The 16459-nt window shown below is 33.3% G+C and overlaps 1 protein-coding gene across 1 annotated transcript in view; it reads left to right on the top strand.

The window, feature by feature from the left end:
* The window catches only part of CERKL (ceramide kinase like), a 55762-nt gene that overhangs the window by 22043 nt on the left and 17260 nt on the right, over nt 1-16459 (top strand). The window contains exons 2-4 of the mRNA XM_062004523.1: nt 3958-4200; nt 9876-10007; nt 15759-15822. Of these exons, the coding sequence (XP_061860507.1) occupies nt 3958-4200; nt 9876-10007; nt 15759-15822 (439 nt within the window). The remainder of the gene's footprint in view (nt 1-3957; nt 4201-9875; nt 10008-15758; nt 15823-16459) is intronic.

Genomic DNA, 16459 nt, shown 5'->3' with positions numbered 1-16459 from the left:
AAGTATACAGGGATTCTCAGCTCTTTTGGTCATATTGCTCCTTTATATTTCTCCTTGCCAGTCCTTAATCAGAGTTGTAGCTGAAAACTGTAGAGACTTTATGAATTGATTGCATGCCACTTACTATGTTTTGCAGACTACAGTGGGGAAAAGCTGGCATGATAGTTACTGGTTTATATGCATTAGATATTATCATATTAGTTTTATTCTTAGGCCTAAATTTGTAGGCGTATTGTCAAAACAAACTTCATTTTTTAGTCTTTTATTTCCTTTGTGGCTTTATATTAATACAGGTATATTTTCTTTTATATTCTGAATGGTTATTTTGAAAATAATGTTCATATGATATAGGATAATCTGTAATCAGTTTGATAATAACTACTATTGATCACTGTGTTTTCTTTGGTATGGTCTTGATTATTTTTGTCTAATTATTTCTGTTAGTTACACCGCATTCACTTATAGCAATCAACTGTTAATGGAGTAAACTTTGAGAATGTAATGGGACAGAGATTCTAAAACGTTTGAGATTTATCTATTAAATGTAGCCAAGTAGGGCTAGGTGTCTTGCCAAAGGTCATTGGAAGAATTTATTACCAAGGAAGCATAACACGCTTTCCTTCATGTCCAGTTCTCATAGCTGAATTACACAGCCACATTTGACATGTCTTTTCTACCATTTTTCAAGTACTCCAGATACTTGTTAGGGAAATTAGGTCTTCAAGTACCACTTCTAGATGATTGGGCCTCTATGATAGGAAAACTGTCCAGTAAGTGTTTTGTTGTTGAAGTATTGATGTTAATGTTTTAATAACACAGTTCTCTTTACAAACTGTTCTATTTTTCGGTAGTACTGCTTTTATTTGGTGCATGTTTTCATCAATTTTTCTGTAAACATGAGATAATCCATTTGTTTAAAGCCTAGTTTAACACTCTTAACTAATTAATATTTAGTTTACTATTTACAGTTAAACTGTATTTGAGTGTTTTAGTCTCTCATGCCTTGATTTAGCTCAGTGTGGTATATTTAGGCATAATTTTTTAGTAAATAAGAGATTAGACTACCATAAATAGGAAAAATGTAAGATAGTCTCATTGCTTGAAATCAGTGAGAGGATAAATAGAGGCATAAAATTTCCTAGAAATTTGTATTTCCAAGAAGGCTTTTTTCATGCTGTATTTGGGGGGAAAAAAAAAAAGTGGACATGTGCAGAAACTGTGAGTACAATTAGCGTCAAGCAGATAAATCCAACTCTAATCCTGTTTACGCTCTACATCAGGCAGATGTGCAGAGATTGATTTAGACAAGCCCTTGGCTTATACTTTTGGTTTTTTTTAAATGCCATAAATTCTGATTTTGTTAGGTCTTTGTTAAATGTGAAGAGCTGTTAGTTTTACTCTTCCCTAACGCCTATAACCTACTTCATACATGTTCCCTGCCTGCTCTCATGATGACAGGGCAGCCCGGTAGAAGAGATTATCTTTATTCCTTGTAATTAAATTGACTTTTTTTTTTTAGATGATACAACAATGGGAACTGGGTACTGAATTAAATAAATAGCATGATATCTAATAGATGTACTCTTAAATCTCTTGCAAGAACAGATGGTACCCAATATCTTTCTAAGTAATGTGAGAGCACAGTTAATGTCCTGAAACTGCTAGCAATAACCAATATGATACTAATGAACCAGCGGGTTTTTGAAAGTCTTAAAAAGTGTATAATCCAAAATAGACTATATTTATAAAGTTAATTTGGTTATCACATACTACAAATATTTTATAAATGTAGCTCGTGACTTAAATTTTCTTTATCTGAATTGATTTAAGAATTTTTGTTGATTTGTGCATTTGTGGTGATCTTACTTTTAGTAAAAATTCAAGATGAAAAATGATAGAATATGCGTAGAGACTTTTTATTTCAACTTCAGTAAAAATTGTCTGTCCTAATTCAACTAGCTACTTCAGTATTTCCTCTACAATTTAAAACTTGAGGATAATGCCTTTGTGTGATTAGGTATTCACAAGTAAGTGTTTCATTTAAGGACTACACAAAGTTTATTTACTCTGAAATATTTTAGAAGATCAATACAAGTTTGAAAAAAAAAATCAAGATCTTGGATTTGGCAATTTTAGTATTGAGGTTGCACGTACAGGTTGTCAACTTGCACTTTGAGTCTATTAAAAATTGTAATTCAAATGGAGTCATACAAATATTTTATTATCTCCTCAGGGCATTATTTCATTAAATGTACCTTATAGAAAATGTTTTTACAGCAATCATTGCACTACTTTTAAGTTTTGGTTTGTTTCCTCTTATTTATTTTCTACATACTCCTGAAGTTCTGCACTACAGACAATTTTCCATTTAGTATCTCAGTGCATAAAACCATTTACTTGTCACAGTAGTCCTGCTAAGATTGCAATGATTTTAGTCCAAATTTACACCTTAGTAGCTGACATATGGAGAAATGAGGATGGCAAGCTGTAACACATTGGAAAAATATGTGGGAAGTATGATAAGGTCATGCTTCTATCTGCAGTAGGTTACTTGGTATGGAACAGGAAAAAATAGGTTTCTGGAGAGTTGTCAGGAGAGGTAATACTGACTTGAGCTTTTGCTGTGTTAGCATTGATGAGATGTAATCCTCCAGGTTTTCTGGATAGAGCATCACTCTATAGTCTGGTTTAATATATTATGTTGAGAAATGACAGTATCACACTGTTACAGGAATTGATGCAAGCTTCTTTTTCCTGCTCAGAAAAAGTATGACTTTCTGAAGACTTCAGCTTCATGTGGTGTAATGAAACAGGTGATTCTTGATGTGGTAATCTAACCTGCAGTGTAGTCCATCTTTCCCACAAAGACAGTTAAGATAGACTTTCGCAGCTTCTCAGTGGCACTTCAGTACAGCATGCAGCAAGTACTCATCAAATAGACTGTTATGGCTTTTGCTGTTGAGAAACCACTTGACTGAGCTGATATTAGATTTGGAAAAGGTTTCTGGTTTCTAGCCTTCATTGCCTTGGGCTGCAAAGGGACCTTTATTGGCCTAGAGTGTTGGATCTGCAGTAATTACAAAGAAAGCAGAGAAACTTTTCTTTTCATGTCCACAGTATCTGACACCTCTAGGAACAGTGCATCTTTCCTTCAGGTTGTGTATTTGACTTTGTTTTTGGGGACTCAATTGTTTTATACCTCAAGAGAGTGGAAAAAGGAGAACTCTGCACCACCATGGCTCAGTTGACACAAAAGGCATTTGGAACTAGTGTCATCCAAGTAATGGTGTTTGCTGCTGCAGGGTCCATATGTGTGAGAAACATTTTACTTGGTGTTCCGGCCTAACAGAAATCTTCACTGGGGTGGTGGTATTTAACTTTCACAAGAACTTTTGAACTTCTTTTTTTTGAACTTTTTTTTTTACCTGTCTTCAAAAGTAAATTCATAACTCAAAAATGAAAACTGAGTGACAAACTTTTGGTTTATTTTTCTATATTTATTTAACCATTTTCTAGTATGTCTCTAATCTAAACTCAAAAGGCAGCAGTGGTATCAAAGGAAAAAATACATTGAGCATATAGTCAGCTTAGATCGTAGCACACTTTCTGATCTATGATTCAGGAGAACACAATGAAGAATTTGCTTTTTGAAGGCAAATACCAAAAAAAAGTTATTCTCTGTTAATAAAGTCTGCATTTAAAAAAAAAAAATCATAAAAAGGATTAAACAACCTCTTTGAAAGTGTGTGATTTGCATAGCTGGATACCAAAACTAAAGAACAGAAATCTGGTAAAATATAAGACTAGTGACTGAGGCAAATTATATGCGGTATATTTCAATAGAGGCACAAGCAGATGCAACAAGTGAAGCTAAAGATGAAACTGTAACAATATATTTTTTAGCTACTAGTCCTAATTATATTGGTAACATATCTTTATTTTTTTCTTCCCCTACAGGTGATTCCAGTGTGATTTTACAGGCTCAAGAGGAGATTATTGAAATGAAAGATGTATTTTCAGTAAAACTGAAACGTCGTCGTTTTGTAGGGCAGACAAAAGGTGGTACTTTGTTGGGTATCACAATTTTTAAATGCTTGAATAAAGAAGAAAATAAACTAACAGACTGTGCTATCCATTTCAATAACTTAAGTGAAGATCATTGTCATTCATGGTTTAGACAGCTCAAGGAAATTTTGAATGGTAAGCGTTTAATTGGGATTGATGTTATTTCAGACTTGTTTCTATTGACAATACATAAAGTTGAGTAAAAGTTAGAAAAGTATGTTGCCTGTGGAAATTAAGACACAGATATTATTGCTGGAAGGTGTTTAAGACTAAAGTTTTACATAGTGAAGTGTAAAATGTAGGGACAATAACTGACTAAAGCATGCGTAACAAAGTGATGCTATTTTTGAAGTGTTTTGGAAGCTACTGAAAATAAGTTGTTTACTGTATTCTGACTAAAGAGTCTTCTGAAAAATGTGGTTCTTAGAGAAAGAAAATATTTTGTTGATGTTTTCACTTGGAATTGCAGCACATCTGATGGTACTACAATTGTTGTAGTCCTGGGAACTCTTCAGGGACTTCCTGGTGACTCTTTATGAGCTTCCACTTGAGACCTGCAGATTCTTTGAGATGTTAATGAGAGAGGTTTTCATTCTCTTCATAAATTCACAGGTGGAAGGGCTCATAAGGTTCTGTAGGACTCTTATTGTATAGTTTTATGCAAAATGCATAGACACTAGCTAGTGATGAGAAGCAATTCATTATTTTAAAAATATCTTTCTGTGTTTGTGTGGACTACTGTCAGTTTCAAGTTTCTTTTTTTAACCCATGATGGTTGCATTTATTTTTCATGGAATCAGTATAAAATTTAAGAAAAAAGGATTTACCATTTGGGGGGAAAAAACCCACAACAAATCAAAGCCTTTCACTGTAATTTAATACCATTGGTATTGGGAAGGCTCAGAATATAGCACCAGTGATCTAAAAAAAACAAAGAATCAAAAAAACCCCACAAACCAAGCTCTCTGATTTAGCTCTCAGATATCTCTCTGTTTACAGTCTATAGCAAATGAGTTTGTTTATTACAGAAGAAAAACAATGTATCTTGTAATAGACTATAAAACTCCAGCTGAACTGTTAATACTGAGCCAGATACACAACTCAAATCTTACACATCTGTAGCTTTTGTAACAACACTTTCAATAGCGATTTGTGTACTTCTAATAAAATCACTTTGTCAAGAGCATGTATCAGAGAAAGTAAAATAATATGAGTTAGTAACAGTGCATTCTTACATTGTTTGCTTAAAATATGCCCTGGACTTTCCAAATAAATGTATATTAAAAGTTACCTTCCCTTACTCCTTTTTGAAAGACTTTAGCATGAAATATATAAGTCTGCAGAAGTGCCAAGATTCTTGCAGATCTCTAGCTACTCATAAAAGCAAGGATATTTGCATAAGGAGCAAATGTCTGTTTTGTTCCCAGATTACCCTTCATCCATCAGGAGCAGTGATACCATATGTTCACAGAAAAAAAAAGCTGCAGTATCTCTTGCTCAGGTTGCCTTGACTTTGAGGTGCAGTCTCTGTTTTATAGCTTTGTAACTGGAAGCCACCTGAACTGAGAAAAGCATTCTGTGCAATGTATTTGTTTCTAGCTCTTCCTTGAGCTTCAGTCTTTTTCCTGAAGCTCAAACCTTGTGCAGATTATTCTTAATCTCTAATCCCTACAGTATTCTTGAAGTAGAAGAAAGGGAGAAAAATCAGGACTTGGAGGGAAAAAACAATGTAGACACGACTCTCGAAGTATCATTTGCTCATGTGTATATTGTTTTTTTGTACTTGGAATAAAAATTGTTTTCACAGTATTAGATTTTGAAGTCTGAGTAGATATTCAAGTTCTTTTCTATCCAGAAAATCACCTAAAAAGCAGCAGCATTTTAGCATTCAGTGTGACAGAGACACTTTATCAGTAATTCAAACAGTGATGGTATAATAATAGTATAATTCACATGAAAATCTCTTGATTTAAAATGTACCAAACATTGGTAGGAATTTTCCACTGAGATTCAAGTCTGGACTAAAAGTATAAAGTGTAATTCAGTTCTGTTGATTCCTCAGTAACTGAAGTCTCAGAAGGCACACTGATACATGTCTGCTTTAAATGGTGATGAATTTTCATAGTTTTTGCCATAGCTTATTTTAGTAATTGTCTTTAGTAATTTGTCTTTGTTGTTGAACTCAACTTAGCAATTTTTTGGTTTTTTTATGAACTGCAGGACAAAGTTAAAATGTCATGGTTCTAAAGTAGTCAAAATGTAGTGTATGTGTTTGTTTTTTTTTTCCCAAATCTATCTAATCACAAAGTAAAATTTTATTAACTCCTGCATTGTTTACTTGAAAGTTATTTTTAGTTTAGGCTGGAGGAAATGAAAAGCAGGTGATTTACCAAAGTGTAAGGTATATGTATTTGGGTATGGCTGTCAGTAAACATGTGCTTTCATTTGTCAGAATGGCTAAATATTACTAAAAGATGTATATCCTTTGAAAATAAATGTAATTTGAATTTCTATTTGCTGACCTAAATCTTTGATGCATTTTTAGATTTTTATACATATACATTAATTAAGGAACAACCATAGCAAGTTTATCATTAATGATACAAGCTAGAGTTTTATCTGGAGATTTGTTCTAATGAAAATGACATTTTTTTCTGAAATACCATGTACACAGTTTCCCTTTTACTGTATACTCGTTCTTACTCTCATCCTAGTGAGCATCCTCTGTTGTTTTGAATTTGTATTCAGAGTACTTCAATTTAAAGTTGAACTAGGCTATAAATTTTTATTAAGCCTGTCATCATATAAGAGACCACACAAACACAGTTGTTTCCAATTTAGTTACAGTGGCTGCTATTATGGCTTTTTGTGTGTGTGATAGGAGGTCAAAACGTATGTACTACCAATCTTCCCACTTTTAAGTTCTCATTTTCTGTATAATGTGGCTAGTGTTTAGATGCATGCCACCTAGATATGAAGAACTTGCTGTATCATATGGTGTTCAGGAAAACTAATCTTCTATGTATCATGTATTTGTAAAACTGCTGTAGAATGACCATGGCTGTCTTAAGGCCTGCACCTATGGGACCTTGATTCTGGACTGGCTCCTGGAAAGACTCAAACGGCAGATTCTAGTTCACTGTTGCTCTCAAGTCAGACCTGTTGTGCACCTGAATCGCAGTGATTTACATTTATACATCATGTCTTTTTCTGCTGGACTTATGGGCATGTACAGTCATTTAAAATCTCAGTGTTTTCTTAAAGGGTTAAGACAGTTACAAAAATGAGAGAAAATGCATAAATATCAATGCTTATCACTTTATTTTTTTTTTTGTGAAATGAGATTTATTTTTATTAACAGCTGATTTGAAAAAGTTTTACTTGAAACCTCTGTGATCTACCAGAAGACACTAATATGGCTAAAAATAAATGGTAAAGTAGCACAAAATGCATGAAGTACATTTTATTTTTATCTGCCATTCTATAATATCTCTCACACTAGGATTTGATATAAATGTCTGACATTTCATGCATGAAGTTTTAATTAAACCATTAATGTTAAACATTAACTTTGGTTAGTTAATATTAACAGTGGTATCTCCATAGTTACATGAACAAATGTGTCTCATATTATTAGTTTTCCTCATGTATAGTCTTTCTGTTGTATAAAGTATTATAAATGTATGCAGTAATGGCGTGATTCCAAGCCCTTAACTTTTGTAACATAAACCCATTTTCATAAAGCTAAGAACTGAAAGCAGCACAGATGTATGTCTGAGGATAGCGTCTCTGCTGCCCTATGAGCCTTTGTTTTCAGAACACCCTGATTGACCCACCACCCTTCATGGTTCACTGATTCACTTGATAGATCAAGTTTAAACTAGTGCATATTAGCACATTTGTTAGTACTAGAGGAACAGTTGGCCTTCCTGCTTCAGACTGCTGGTTCATTTCAAATGGAGCAGCCACAGAAAACAATAACAGAACACCAGTTTGGACAACACCGAAACGCTGACAGACTAAAATCAGTTGTGGGCTGTAGTAACGGACATTGATTCATTCTTACATGTTGTTTAAAGAAAATTAAAAGCTTATTATTATTTTAAAATACTTTAAAAGAAGCTTCACTATATAATTTTGTGAGAATTATTTTTAATTATTATTGGATATTTATTCATTAAACTCAGTTTGGTGTGTTAGATCCAGTGCATTCTGGGAATGATAAAGAATACTTTTTGTCATGATCATTCTTTCCTGTCAGTTGGCAACCGGTTGGCACAAACAAAACCGCATCAGTAGTGTACCATATCTCTGCTCAGATGCCTTGTTTGTCATACCTACTTGTTAAAATGAGATAATTTACCTCTCCAAAAGAGTAAACTGATATTCAAGTAGCCATAAGAGAACGTTCTAACATTTTTGTCCTGTGAATTCGTCTGAGTCTGGAAAATATCACTAGGATATTATCACTGATCTGCTTTTCTGCAATAGCCTAATATATCCGATCATAAATAGACTTTTTGGTTTAGTATCATTTAATGAATGTATTTTTTGTTAAACCCCTCCCAAAATGAAAAAAAACAACAAGCCAACAAAAATTTAACTGTTTCCTTAAAAATCTAGGGTTTTTTACCCCACCCACTGGAAAAGTCTGTATTCTGCTGTCTGCTTATGCTTTCCTTTAAAACTTCCCCCCCAGGGCTTAAATTTTACACTTTAAACTTCAAAACAAGTAGATAAGAAAGCAATGTTTACTGTTGTTTTCCCTTTAGTTGTTGCCTAATTGTGCTTTTAGCAGCATTGTAACTCAGTCTGAGTAACAGAATTTATGACACACCATCTTCTACAAACTCTTCTGTACTTTCCTTCTGCATTGTGTATTATAAGTATATATTTTGTTTCCAGATTCTTTAATGTCTTTAAATAAATGAAAAAGCAATCTGTAGCACTTCTATAGTTATTATGTTTTGACCTTAAGGAATACTTTCCCCTTTGATGCTGAAAGAGTATTTAGCTATATAAGAAATTGTTCCTGTTCAGTTGTTGAGATAGTGTAAGTGGGAAGAGCTTCAGGAAGTCCCAGCTAACACTCTGAAGGTACATGTGGCCATGAAAATTGGACCAATGCTCTGTGTGGGGCAGGAAAGCATGCTTTCATTCTTGATTCCTTTTGGAGTTGTGGCCTGCTGCTAATTTTTTTGAATGTTGAAAGCAGTATACTTGGCAGATATTCTAGCTTCTGTTTGGCTACACAAGTATAGTCTAACCTGATACTAAAAGAAAATTTAGTAATTATAAATGAATTAATGGAATACAAAATAGTTCAAATCACGTCTTTTCAATAACTACCGAAGAAACAGCAGTATGGCATGCCACTACTTGCTTCTTGTAGCAAACCAGCCTTGCTGAATCATGACAATTGTAGGAATTCTAGAAAAGAGAACTTGAAAAGTTATATTAGTGGTTTAGTATGAATTATTTCCTGTGCAACAAAATGCCATGTTCCAAATAAAATTACTTCAAGAGACCAATGTGTTTAGCTTATCACAGGTACTTTTTTTTTCTCCTAGTTCTTACAGTGTTTTGGTTAGTATTTAATTTGTTTCTCTCTTCCTTAGCTGTGCACACAAGTAATCAGTACTGTAACTTCATGGTAAACAGTGCACATCCAAGAAGAAATTGAGACTTTTCTTTACACTATAATTTTCTTATCCTGTTAAAGTAATGTTTCTAATGTTAAAAAAATCATTTAAATGTGCAAAAAGAGCTGGGCTGTATGTAATCTTTAGTGCTTTATGTTTTCTTTTTAGGCTTTCGAAATAGACCAAAGTCCTTAAAAGTGTTTATAAATCCAAGCAGCCACAAAAAAGAAGCCACTCATGTTTATTATGAACAAGTTGCACCTCTTTTTAAGCTTGCTGACATCAAAACTGATGTCACAGGTAAGTTGCTTCAAAAGCATAGTTGAATCCTTTGTGAACTAGTATGTAAGCATGCAAGACAGTTTGAATTTGCTCTGATCATTATTGTCTTTGTCTGCAAGTATATTTGGAACTGTAATACGATACGTTTTTATTTCATCAAAATTGTTTTAGTAATTCCGTTATTGAATATTTCCCCTTTTTAGCTGTCAGTAAGATTTTTTTTTTAAAGCAACCATTGTATAAAAGGAAGCAAGCATTTAATTTCTAACAGTCTTGTACATGCTTGTTAAGAGTTGTTCCTGCATTCTGAAAAGCAGGTGTCCTTAAATATTACTTCTCTTCTGAGAACATCTATTGTCCTGACATCATAAGAGAGGCTTATCTGAAGGACATGTTATTTCTGGGTTCTGACTCAGTTTCAGGGATGACTTGAGAGCCTAAATGATTAAGTCCTGTGATGGCAAGTGCAGCTGTCATGAGGCACGTGGGTATGACTTGCTATCTGGAGAATGGGAAGCTACTCCAATGTTGTAGTGATGCTGCCTTCTGCTCAACAATGTGTTCCTGATAGCAGGTTTGGGTTTAAGGCCTAAAGTTCTGCTCTGTGTCCTGAATTTTCCCTTTGAGTGTTTCATTGAATTGGCTTTTTGTAAGAAATTGAACAAAGAAACAATAGATTTCCTTAAAGCAATAAAATATTAATACTCTGATCATTACTTCTGCCTCTGTCTGTGAAATTGAAACTTATACCACATCAAATTTAGTCCCAAAACTCATCTAAGTTTACAGAGAAATTATATTAGGATTTCCCACTTTTAAAATCTATAGTATTACAGCTTTCTTGAACACACTTCTAAGTTTTGATTATGCATTTCATATCCATGTGAACACTACACTCTGGTGCAAGACACTGTAACACCAAAGTCTTTTTCCTATGTCTGTTGTAATTCGCTTGCAAATAATCAGATCCAGTTTAAACAAATTGTAAGACATTGGGCTCATCCTACAGTTGTCCCTTAAACTTCTTGTGAAATTGTGGCTAGTTCAGGTTGCAGGCTAAAAGTCATTTGAGCAAATCTGACTTAGGCATGAAGACGTGGTAATGCAATAACTACTTGTATGTGCGATTTATGTTCCTAATTTACCCATCTCTGTGTATTTTTTTTAATTACTTAGCTCACAATTTAAGGGAAAATCAATTGAAAATTAAGGATGCATGAGAACAAATGTGAAAAAGATTGTGTTAGAATTTTGTAGTTATAATTTCTTAACTTCCCTTAATTGATAAGAGAATGTCAGGATCTTTATGTACATTTTAATTCTCACAGACATATTTTTCACCTGGAAGTTATAGATGATAGTGTACACAGATTAATAATAGTGCTCTTTTCCTACAAATTCAATTGAGCCTTGTTTGTTCATGTTTTTTTTTTTTGAAGTATAGTCATGCAAACCTTAGAGATGTCTGTCATATTGTTAAATTAGTTATTACTGTTATTAGTTATTATGATCTTTTAAAAACTTCTATTCCTTACTACTGGTTAGCTTTTTCCTTTATCTTTATTGTGAACTTAACCTTATTCGTTAGACTCTGTTACAGGCAGCATTATTAACTTGTGTAAGATTACATATGTAATGTCACCTGGAATCCTAAAGCTGAACTAATAAGCTAAATCTATAAGCTTTTTAGATAAATAAATAGAATTTAATATAAACTGTTAATAGAATTTATAGTGATTTTTAAAAAAAACCCATTTTCCCTATTTGCATGAAACCACTTTAAAATGTTTTTGTGCCATTTTTTTCTGTTTTAATTTCTGAAAAGAAGCTTGGACTAGATGATCTTTCAAGGTCCCTTCCAACCCTTAAGATTCTGTGATTCTGTGGTTCTGGTTTTACACAGATCCATTTTAATGTAATATCCTATAATGTAATAATGTAATAGAATAGAATAGGATTGTTTTGGCATTATCCAAATACTATTGTGTTTATTAACTGCCTAACACTCCTCCTACAGGCAAAAGGAGAAAACTACATTACAGTTTTAAATGCTAGGAGCAAACTAATTAAGAAAAAGAGTAGTGATTGACTGAGTGAAAATCCTGTCTACTGGTCTCATTTTCTAATAAAACTAAGTGCCCCATTGTAAATAAATTGAACAGGTTTTTTTCCTACCATAATTGTTTTGTGTCTTATGAAGTTGCAGTGTGTACTTTGCTGTTACTGCTTTTTTTAAATATGGCCAATAATTACATACATAGTACTGCACAAAGATGAACAAAAGCCTTCCACTTTTACTACCTAATACAATTTTTACACTGAAGATAGTTTGCTTTTAGCCTTTCTACATACGTGTATTGAAAGCTTAAAATTCATTGTACACAGAAATCTTAAATTGAATTTGAACCTCTGAAGTGACATCCAGCATGTGCACAATACAAGACTTACATGTTACTAAAAAAAAAGGTCCTGACAAACTTTGGAGTGCTGAAAGACAAAATTCTCCCCAATTTTTTTAAATTTAGAAGTGTGGAGTAGAGGTGTTCTCTGCTACCCAAGTATATACATCAGTCAGAAGCTATATGTGTAAATCAATAAGCTCTGGAATGACATCTACTTTATCTAATTATCTTTAAATTTGGTAGGATTTTCTCTCTCTCTTGTTTTTTTTTAATTACTCTGTATATTACAAGTGTATTAATTTCAGAGAAATTAAGCAAAGATCTTAAAGGAGTATGTTTTTGGGGGGTTTTTATCTTTTTGGTACATGGAATAAGCTAATGTCTGAAGAAAGTGGGAATTAGCAAACTTATACTGAAACAGTACTTTCACTGTTTCTGAGGCAAAGCAATACTTAAAACCTCGTCTTTCTACAGTCTTTTAAGAGTTTGACAATCATGAGTGCTGCAGTCAGTATATGGCTGTTAGGACTCTTCCAAAATTCCAGTTCAACAAAAGCTTGTTTCATGTTTGGCATCCCTACAGAACAATGATAACTGGAGCTAGTATTTTAGAAATATATTAGTGTGTTGCAAAATCTTAGCTTTATTTCTTTTTCTTTAGTATATGTAACCCCAACACACTCCTAGCTTGTCACACTTCTCTTCCTAGTTTTGACTCTTCTGTTTCTGTTTATATGCAATTACCAGCTGGATGTTTAGGCAAAAGCAACAGCCTTCTCCACACTTCCATTTTTAGGGCAGAATCACAAAAGAGTGATTGAGAATTAGACAAATAACATTGGTTAAAACTTACTATACAGTAAATCACATTAATATTTTTTTTAATCCAGTGTCAACAGCAGTTAATCTGTTATTATCATTAGCAGTTTTAATCCTATTGACATTAGTCTGTGACACGAGTGCCAGTATTTATACATGTCATATGGAAATGTCCCACATTTTGAAGTGTTGAACTAATTTTGTGCTGCTTTTTTGACTGTGTTCAAATGAGGTACACTGCCAGTGCCTTTCAGAATGGTGTACTTGTAAATTCCTAAATGCATTAAGTTTCAAGTTGTGAACAAAATATCCTTGAAAATGGAAAGAAAAGGATTACTATTTTTGTGATAATACTTTGCTAAATATGTAATCTTCTCAAATGGGAAAGAAGCTCATTCTTCCTCTAAATGAAATTTATTGTTTGGTGATGTTTTTGTTTGTTTGTTTTTGTGTTTGGTTTTGAGGTTTTTCCCCCTCCCCAATTAGAACAGGATGAGGAATTCAATCATCTAGCTTTCTTACAGTTTATCAGAATTACTTTTACATGTCTCTCTGGAAGCTGTCAAGCCTGCCTACTGAAAACTTTTTAGACATGGTCTTTTTGTCTATGTTAGATTTTTTTTTTTCTTTTCCTTTTTTTTGTCTGTTTGATCAATCTTCTATGTGTTTACATTAGGTTTTTTGTGGAAACATAATTTTTTTCATTACTTTTTTGTCACAGTGTTTCAAAATAGATGCTGTGTGACTCTGTCATTCTCTCGTCAAATTTTCGATTTCTTGGAGGCACCCCCAGTATTAAGCCTTGCAGTAGTCCTGATAGATAATTTCCAGACTGACGCTTTTAAATGCAGTTAGGATGGTGTCCCCGTAGTTTGGCAAACACTAGTCATTTTTACTACCTTTATTGAGTTCTCTGTGGACAAGAGTCCACTTTCTTTTCATGTCTATAGTCTTTGAGTGAATCAGTTCTGTGATAGTAAATGTAACTTACACACATAACATTAAGAAACCACTGTCCATGTTTTATTTTACAAAACAAAATCTTACATACTGTACCATTTAAATTATTCTGTGTTCATAACTTCCTAAACATCATAATATTCATATAAAAAAGCAGGTAACCTAGTAACCAACTGTATATTTTCATGGTATGAGTTTCTTTCACGGTTAAGCAATGATAAGGTATTTGGACCTTGCTGTATTTTTGTGTGATTATGTACAGATAATGATAAAAAGATAGGTCCCATCAATAAAAGCAAAAGTGAGTACAATATCTTAAATAGAAAGAGGTGTTGTGTGAAAGTAAATTCTGGAGATAATTCCTGAAAATTATTAGAGTGATAGGTACTTTTGTAGCAAAATGTTAACTCTCTCCTTTTGATATAATTCAAATGACTCCAGTTTTTAATTAAGAATTTCCAATATACCGCATGCTAGAACTTTGCTAATACTGATTGGGAAATTTTGTAGTTATATCCTGATATAAAATTGTTTCCTGAGAAGTGTAAGCATTTTTCACCTTTTTTTTTAAACAAAAAAACCTACCAAAACCTGATTTCATGCATATAGTATACACTCATTCTTACATGTGTGAGTGCATATATTTAGGGAGAGTGAGGTGTGCTTTCAGTGCTTGAAAGCAGTATTGAATAGTCTGTAGAAGTTTGGTTGTAACAGGTACAGATATGGAATGATTGTTTTGGACACCAAGACTAATAATTTTAACAGTGTTTAGAAACACTAGAGGAAAGCCTTGAACTATGCCAGCACCAGGGACAGACAAGCATGAAAGATTAATGTAATTTTGCATATAATGATGCACATTCTTACACAAAAAATCCATCTGCAAGTGTCATGTCAGTCAGCAAAAATCTTTGATGGGTGGCTACAGCTGGGCTGTCTCTTCTGGCAAAGCTGGCCTAGAAAATGCTAAATGTAGTTATGATGCTTTGTGCCATCTGTAGTATGCCAGTTTATCCTGTCTTCACTGGCATTTACAGTACTACATAGGGTATCAGCAAACACAGAGACATCAATGCAGAGTGACAGATTCGTTCCTCCAGAGGCTATTAACTCTGGTGTATACTTGTGCCACCTTCCTTTCTGTGTTATATTCTGTTGTCACTGGTATTTGGCTTGATTTCATACTTGTGTGTTTAACTCCTCATATTTTTGATTTAACAATTTGCATATCCCAACACAAAGGCAATTAAATTTGATTGATACTGAAATAATTTGGTCTTAACTGAGGATATTCTTCCGTTTTTGTGAAGTTTACTAATTGTGCCAATGCTAAAACTCGCATTTTGATGCACCAAACGTGTTTTCTACTTCTCTGAGTTTAAATGCCCTAAATAGCTACGTGTCTGATGACAGTGGAGTTTTCATGTGTCATGCCTTTTAGCTAGCATAACTGTGAAACATACCTTCTCATACTTTTAATGCATTTAATGATAATAAATGTCCCTTATGTTAGAAGAGCAAAAAATTAAAAACCCCATTTAAATTACCTAATTTTCTGATAGTGAAATAATGTTATTTTCCACAGTAACTGAATATGAAGGACACGCTCTCTCAGTACTTAAAGAATGTGAACTGCAGGCATTTGATGGGTAAGTTGGATAGTGACAATGAATGCTAGTAAACCTCATCATGTTAGTTTTTATTTCTATTCCATCCAAAACTATGCTACTCAGTGTTTCATGAGTTGCTCTGTTTCACATATATCTTAAGCTTCAAAAAATCAGTTCTCATTAGATACGTTGTTTTTTTTTCTTATTTATTGACATGTGCATTTTAGATTCATAAATAATAGGAAATAAACATAGATCTTTCTTAAATATGCTTCATGAAAGCTTCAGTCTCTGTTTTTGCAAGAGTGGCACAAATGTTTTGTATTTCAGTCTATCCATTCAAATGGTTCCTAAGAGCATTTTTTTTAAAAGTAACTTGAATATTTTTTCCCATTAGAGAAAAAAAGAGAAATATTTCAAATTTGCTTGAAGTCGAGAGTGAAAATCCTTGTCCAATATTTTTTAAAGACCTTGCTATGTGGGTTAATCCTGCAGTCTTTAGTATTTTTACGTTAATCATTCAAAAATAAGATTCAATAATATGTAAGAATAGTTTTGCATACTGTGGAAGACTTACAGCATTCTTACAGCTGTTATTGAAACGTACAGGTAAGCCATACAAGAAGACTTAAATAGTGTTTTATATTCTAACTGATTTCTATGAGCTCTAGAAACT

This window comes from Colius striatus, chromosome 11 (assembly GCF_028858725.1).
Source record: "Colius striatus isolate bColStr4 chromosome 11, bColStr4.1.hap1, whole genome shotgun sequence".
Taxonomy (NCBI): domain Eukaryota; kingdom Metazoa; phylum Chordata; class Aves; order Coliiformes; family Coliidae; genus Colius; species Colius striatus.
The sequence above is the reverse complement of the archived record's forward strand: the minus strand, read 5'-3'. Positions and strand labels throughout refer to the sequence as shown.